Source organism: Pteropus alecto, unplaced genomic scaffold, assembly GCF_000325575.1.
Source record: "Pteropus alecto unplaced genomic scaffold, ASM32557v1 scaffold223, whole genome shotgun sequence".
In the NCBI taxonomy this organism is placed as follows: Eukaryota; Metazoa; Chordata; class Mammalia; order Chiroptera; family Pteropodidae; genus Pteropus; species Pteropus alecto.
The window spans coordinates 250,583-258,604 of NW_006434441.1; the positions used below are offsets into that span (position 1 = coordinate 250,583).

At 35.1% G+C, this 8,022-nt stretch overlaps 1 protein-coding gene across 4 annotated transcripts in view; it reads left to right on the forward strand.

The window, feature by feature from the left end:
* The window catches only part of TSGA10 (testis specific 10), a 102,686-nt gene that overhangs the window by 8,784 nt on the left and 85,880 nt on the right, over nt 1–8,022 (forward strand). For 3 of the 4 annotated variants that reach the window (XM_006909414.2, XM_025045056.1, XM_015587402.2), the window contains exons 2-3: nt 686–814; nt 5,472–5,687. Coding sequence is in view for 1 of the 4 variants with exons in the window: in XM_015587402.2 (XP_015442888.1) it covers nt 686–814; nt 5,472–5,687 (345 nt within the window). In the remaining 3 variants the exon portion in view is untranslated. The remainder of the gene's footprint in view (nt 1–685; nt 815–5,471; nt 5,688–8,022) is intronic. The other variant, XM_006909415.2, reaches the window with a different exon arrangement.

Genomic DNA, 8,022 nt, shown 5'->3' on the forward strand with positions numbered 1-8,022 from the left:
AAAATTCCTAAATGGAATTTTTTGTACAGAAGCTATGTGTATTTGTAACACTGCTAGATTTTACAGAGTTAGTTCTCCACAGATATTATATCAGTTTACACTGATGTAAATTACAGTGATGTATATGAAAGCTAAGTTATATATATCCAACTTTTTGATCTTTAAATCTATTTTAAAGCCAATTATGTGAAATATTCATATTCTTTGCCAAATTTTCAATTAGGGTATTTTCCTTTTTTATTTATAGGGGTTAGTTACATATTAGAGTAGTTAACCCTTTGTGATTTGGGTAACAAACCTTTTCGTTAATATACAAAAGCCATAATAAACAAGTAGCCAGTAGCCACTATATTTGACGACACAAGCCCAGAGGTAGACTACCGAATATGCTGCTGACCCACGTTTTCTTAAAACAGTGATTACCAAGAGGATAGGATGGAGTATGTCTTTTTGAAAAGCATGTTCAGTACTGTGGTTTTATATTTGGGAAACAGAAAAAGTTTTATAACAAAATTTTAAGCAAGTAAAGCTTGCTAAAATTCTCTTAGTGGATGGGACAAGGTTAAAAACAAGTGAATATGTAGCTAAAAATGTTGTTAATTTTCAGAATTTATTGATTATTGTGAGAAATCACAAAGCTATTTTAAACTAAATGCCTCAGTATTTTTCCCATTCTTTCCACCAGGTTACCACCAAAGAACATGGTTTTGGTCTAGGGGCTCCAGTTTCTGAAGCTGAAAAATACCAGACTACTCTCCAGCTAGAACAAGAAGTGAGAAATCAAGATAAATTCATCTCCGCACTGAAATTACAGGTTACACTTAATTTATTATGTATTTCCCTGAATTAATTTGGGATGAGGCCTATTTTAAAACAAGAAGATGGAGAATAAATACTAATTCAGTGCTCGTTTTATGGGGTTTTTTTAGGTCTAAAATCATTTCATTTTTATCTTAACCATTTTGATACACATAGATTCAGAGTCAGTGCAAACTACGTGCCAAGTGTTATATCAGGTGCTTTCAAGTACATAATCTAACTTCATCCCAACCTTGGGAAATAGTGATGTTATTTCTATTTTACAGACGTGGAAGCTGAAGTTCTAGGGGTTAAAGAATTATGATATTGGACTAATGAATGACAGAGCTAGGATTTCTCTAAACTCCCAAGTTAGCTAGGATTTGAACTGTGCTCTCCAAGTTCAGTATTGTTTCTGTTCTCCTGGTGCCTGATATGTGGTGTAGCTATTAATAAAGTTGTTAAAATGAAATACTTCTTCTAGGAAGATGAAGTAGACTTACTTTTCCCTAGTCCTACCACTAAATACAGCTAAAACCCCTGAGCATAATATCTAAAACAAACATAGAAAGGTGGAAAGTAGAAGGAAGACTGGCTAGGGACCTCAGCACACCATGAAATGACATATTAGTGAGTTCTTGGATTGTCTTTGTGCTCTATGTACCCCAGACAGAGTGCTAGAAAAACTGGCACCCAGAAACAACAATGAGTGCAGACAAAAAGAGGCATCAGAAAAGCCATCCCTCTATAGCCAAAAGACTAGGAAAGGGGCAGCCTAGTAAGGCAGCCCACTTTTAGACAGTAACTGTCTGCTCTAAGCAACACTGGAAAAACTCTAGCCCTGTTCCTGCCAGCAAAGGCTGAGTAAAGAGCCTAGGATTCTACCCTCAACAGGCTGTAGGTAACAAGGAGCCCCAGCTGTACCCCCTGTTTCCCCTCTCCCAGGTCCCTGTCTGGACAGAGTGGGGAGTGAAGGCTCTTGTGCCCACAAGGCAGTAGGGAAGGTCCCCAAGCCCCACGGGCCAGTGGAGACGATGTGGGGAGCCTAGACACCCATCCCTCCCCTGGTAGGAGCGGTGCCCCATCTCCTTGCTGGGGTGGTGTCAGAGGAGACTGGAACCAGGGTCAAGACTTCTGTTCCCCAGCAATAACAAGTCCGCCCTCCCACAGAGGAAGTGAGGACTCATGGGAACAGTAATTGGGTGTCGCTCTTCTTCCTGGCTGTGGTGGTATCAGCAGAGGCCTAGTGGGGAGCCTGAACTCTCATCCCTACCTAGCAGAAACAATGAGCCCCACCCTCCCCAGGTATCAGTGGAAGCCTAGTGGACTTCTTCCCGTACCTAACAGGACAAAGGCAGTGTCTCCCTTTTCTAGCTAGAGCAGTGTCACAGGAAGCCTACTAAAACACAAGAGCCAGAGTCTTAGAATACCAGATCTCAATAAAAAAAAAAAAATTACTCTTCATCACAAGAATTAGGAAGATCTCTACCTCTATAAGAAAAGACAGGAGATGCCAGCACAGTGATGAATCAGATATTGCAATTATTTGACAAGCATTTTGAATCAGCTATCATATACATGCTTCAACCAGCAATTTTGAGCATGCCTGAAACAAACAAAAAGAGAAAATCTCAGCAAAGAAATAGATATAAAGAAGAACCAAATGGAGATTTTGGAAGCAACCAAGATATTCTCCAAAAGATGAATAGATAAACAAACGATGGTACATCCATGCAGTGGAATATTATTCATCTGTAAAAAATGAGCTCTCAAGCCTCAAAAAGATAATGAAGGAACCTTGAAAGCATGCTAGGTGAAAAAGCCAATCTGAAAAGGTTGCACACTATATGATTCCAACTACATGACCTTCTAGAAAAGACAAAACAGAGAAACATTGGAAAGATCACTGGTTGCGAGAGATTTAGGAGAGAGGGAGGTGTGAATGGGGCACGGGGTTTTTAGGGTATTGAAACTACTCTCTCTGATACAGTGATGATGGATACATGTCATTATACATTTGTCAAAACACATAGAATCTACAACTCAAAGAGTGAACCCTAATGTAAACTATGGACTTCAGTTAATAATGTATCAGTGTTGGTTTGTCAGTTGTAACAAATGTACCACACAAATATAAGATGTGCATAAGAGAGGAAACTGTGTATGTGACAAGAAGAGGTTTGTGGGAACTCTGTACTTCCTGATCGATTTTTCTATAAACTTAAAACTACTCTAAAAAAAGTCTATTAAAAAATGCATGAAGGAAAATATTTTCAAGTCTTATATCCTAGAGATTAATATCCAAAATATCTAAAGAACTTCTACAACTCAACAACAACAACAAACAATTCAAAAATGGGCAAAGGACTTGAATAGACATTTCCCCAAAGAAGATATCAAATGGCCAATAAGCACATAAAAAATGCTCAACATAATCAACTATTAAGAGTATCCAAATAAAAACTATAATGAGCTGTCATTTCAAACTTATTAGGATGGCTGTTATCAAAACAACAATAAACAAACAAAAAAAAAACCTCAGAAAATAACAAGTATTGGTGAGGATGTGAAGAAACTGGAACCCTTTTGCGTTGCTAGTGGGAATGTAAAATGGTGCAGCCATGGTGGAGAAAAAGTTAAATATAGAATTACCATATGATCCCAGCTATCCCACTCCTAGATGTATCCCCAAAAGATGAAAAGCAGGAACTCAAACAGATATTCGTATACCAGCAATATTCATAGCAGCAATATTTACAATAGCCAAAATGTGGAAACCACCCAGATTTTCATTAACACATGACTAGATATACAAAATGCAGTCTGGACATGCAGTGGAATAGTACTCAGCCTTAAAAAATAATGAAATTCTGATACAAGGCTACAGCATGACGGGCCTTGAAAACATGCAGAGTGAAATAAGGCAGGTAGAAAAGGGAAAATAGTGTATGATTCCTCTTAGATGAGGTCCTTAGAATAGGCAAATTCATAGATTCTGTTTAATGGGTACAAGTTTCTATTTGAGATGATGAAAAAGTTGGAAATGGATCTAGAATGGTTGCACAACACTGCAATGTGCCAATGCCATCTAAATGTACACTTAAAAATGGTTAGGATGGTCAATTTTATGATATATGTATTTTACCACAACAAAAAAAGTTAAAAAATACAGTAACTGAAATTAAAAACTGTTTTTAATTCCAAACAACAGAATGGAGAGGAGAGAGTAATGGATCAGTGAACATGAGAATAGAAATTACATAATCTGATTAACAGAAAATAGACTGGAAAAAATGTGAACAGAACAGGTGGGGCTATAACAAAAGATCTAATGTTTAGATCATTGGAGTCCAAGGAAGAGAGACAAGAGAGGATGAGGCTGAAAAAGTATTTGAAAGTACAATGGCTAAATATTTCTCAAAAATGGCAAATGACACAAGACATAGTAAAGAAGGTGAGTGAACATCTACCAGGAGTCTCAAAGAAATCCATCCCAAGACACTTTATATTCAAACTTGTGAGAAGTAAAGACAAAAAAATAAAATAACCAGAGAAACAATTTATTACCTATAGGGGAACACCAGTTCAAATGGCAGCAGATCTGAAAATCTGGAGGTCAGAAGGAAGTGGCACAACATTTTTCAAGTGCCAGAAAGAAAAAAAAGTCAACTCACTATTCTGTATCCAGTGCAAGTATCCATTAGAAATGAAGGGAAAATCAAGACATCTCAGATGAAGAAAACTAAGAGAATCGGTTGCCCCCAGAGCTACCATAAAAGACTAGCTACAGAAATTTAACTAGGAAGGAAGTGATAAAAGAAGGAATCTTGGAAGAATAGAAAGGAAGGAAGAACAATGTATAGACCAAAAATAAGGGTAAATGCAATAGAAATTCCTTTTTTTCTATCTTTGTCAAATGTAGTTCTCAGTGCATGTAGAGGAAATATTTAAGACAGTTATTAATAGAGGGGGTAAAAAGGACATAAAGGGAGGTAAGTTTTCTATACTTGACCTGATAAAATGTAGATTGTGATAAGTTATGAATAGATAATGTAACGGCAACCACTAAAAAACTATGCAAAGAGACACACTCAAAACACTAAAGATAAGTAAAAATGGCCCTTTTCTTCATCCGTTGGTAGTTTGATAATGGGCTGGGAAGGAGAGCTGTGGTCCACGCTGGTCAGCAAATATTCCATTGATTTGGTGTTTAGCTTAGTCAAGGAAGTTACCGATTGGTTCAAAAGGACATTTCTAAAGAGTTAACACATTTTGATAACAACGATTAGATATTTAATTCTAAAGAATGCCTAATTGATGATATTATTAAAATAAAAAATTTCAAGACTGTGGTTTCTTTTATTGCAGATATAAATATTTGGCCTTTTTTCTAGTAGTGTGGTTTAAAATCAATAGTGATTAAGTTCTTTTTTTAAATTAAACTCTACATTTTCTTGAAAGATATAGCTATAAACCTTTAAATTTTCATTTAATATATTTTTCAGCTAGGTAATACATTCACATGGCACAAAATTCAGAAAGTTATAAAAGATAAATAATCAAGTCTCCTTGCCAGGGAAGCAAACTCCCTTCCCAATTCCAGTCACCGCGTTGTTCTCAGGGGGAGCTAAGGAAATATTTTAACATGTTTATTTTCTTTCTAATCATAACAGATTGAAGATCTCAAACAGACAAATCATGGCTTGGAAGAATATGTTAGGAAACTCTTGGATAGTAAGGAGGTGGTAAGCAGTCAAGTAGAAGATTTAACCAGCCACAATGAGCATCTTTGTAAGGAATTGATTAAGATTGACCAACTAGCAGAGCAACTAGAAAAAGAGAAAAAATTTGTGGTGGATACCGCTGACCAGGAACTTGAAGAAGCAAAGGTATTAGATATACTGCTGATCAGGATTTTTGTTAACTGAGGTATAATTGACATATTAGCTTCAGGTATGCAACATAATGATTCATTATTTGTATATACTGCGGAGTGATCACAGTAAGTCTGTTTAACATCCAATTACTGATCAGGATTTTAATTCTACTTTTAACATCCTGTAGTTATTAAATGCAATGAAAAAAGTGACATTCTCATTTATGTAATTTGAAAGTTTTCTAGATTTGACATTAAATATCTATTATATGGATTAAATTATATTTTATCTCACACTTTATTTTTTTAATTTTGTGCTCAAAATTTTCTAAATACTATGTAGTAATGGTAAAAACTTCAACAAGAATGTTCTACATATAGAACATTTCTCTCTCTCCCCAGTGCTCCTCTCTGCACAGATATCTACCAACAAAATTTACATGTTCACATTCTTCCTTTCTGTTTTCAGACCCACAATTTATTTCACACTTTTAAGATTTTTTTTAAAGTAAGGTTTTAAATTTGTCAAATTTGTCAGTCTTTACTGACTTCTGAGTTTTGATTCTTTTATTTTTTTGTTTCCTTTCCACTTTAAAAAAATTTTAATAGACCTTATTTTTAGAGCAGTTTTGTTTGTTTGTTTGTTTGTTTTTTAGGCGAGGCAACCCTTGGTTGACCTCACAGATTGCAAGGACCTTGTCAGCTTACAACCCTTATTTTTTTATTTTTTATGTCTATAGCACCTGGTCTTCCTAGGTGGTCTCTCATCCAACTACTAACCAGGCCCAACTCTGCTTAGCTTCTGAGGTCAGACAAGATCGGCCTTGTTCAGGGTAGCATGGTTATAGACTAGAGCAGTTTTAAATTCATAGCAAAACTAAGCAGAAGGTACAGAGATGTCCCATGTACTTCCTGCCCCCACACATGCTCTGCCTCCCCCATTATCAGCACCCCCACTAGAGGAACACGTTTGTTATAGTAGATAAAACTGCACTGACACATTGTCACCCTGAGTTCATAGTTTACATTAGGATTTGCTTTTGGTGGTATATATTCTGTGGGCTTGGACAAATGTAAAATGACATTATCAGAGTAATTGACTTCCCTAAAAATTCTCTGCATTCTGCTTAGTTTTGATTCTTGTTTAGGAAAGTCTTCTCACCTTAAGAACTATAAGAATTTTTCTACAGTTTTAATACTTTTAAATAATTTTTTAAAAAGTTTTAATCCTTTTGGAATTTCTTTTTGTTCTAGTATGTGGTAGAGTTGACTAGTTCTTTCTTTAGTCACTGAATTGAAGTGCCCTTTTAACAGCTACTAAATTCTATATGTGTGAGTATAGAATTTGGACTGTTTGGTTTCCTTAATTCATTTGCCATTTTCTGTGCCGCTACCACATTGTTTTAGTTACTGTAACTCTTGGATATTTTGATAACATTTTATTTCTTGTTTGAGTTTTAGTACTCTGCCATGAAATTTAGAAACTAAGAATTTCAACACAAGTATGAAATGAAAACCATTTTATTTTTCCTTGCTGCCTGATGGCTTATCAGCAAGCTACAAAGTGGATTTGAAAGACAAAAAGCAACCAGTTGAATTTTTAAATGATAATATGTGAATGTGCTTATTTGACTTGATTTTATTAATCACCATTAGTCAACTGTGTCTGTAATAAGATGGTTTCCCAAAGCTAATTGTTGTTACATGTTATTTCTTAAACATCTATATAATATACTCTTGATAGCATATAATAAAGAATATTATATGCTATTCTTAGTAGCATATGATAAAGCACTTAAATAAAGGTTCAGGCTGAGAACATTAGTGTGATTGAAGGTATTATTCGTTACAGTAATTTAAAATATGAGCCCAAATAATGAACTCTAGTACAGTATTTATATGCAGTAACCTCACTTAGAGTATGTAAAAGACAAATAAATTAGTGAAAAGTCTGAATAATGGAATATTTAAATATGTGAAGTTAATTCCTTTGATGTAAGGACACAGTCTTCTTCACAGTGTTGCCTGGAGGAAGTCCTTAGACCTACTTGAGAGAGTTAATAAGAATGATTTGTTTTTAACTTGTGAATTATTTATCTTGTCACGGTTGCTACTAAAGTATTTGAAGGACATTTAAAGCAGCTTGGCTATTTTAAACATTCCTCAATAAACTTTTTTTGTATTGTTTCTTTAAGAATAGTTATTACCATTTTAATGGTAAATTGAATTCAGTATCAGTTATAAAAATTATCATATTGAAGAACATTGGATTAATGTTTTATTATGTCTTATACTCTTCACATTAAAATTACTGCACTCCTTCCCAGAGTCTGAGAAGTCTAGTTGGC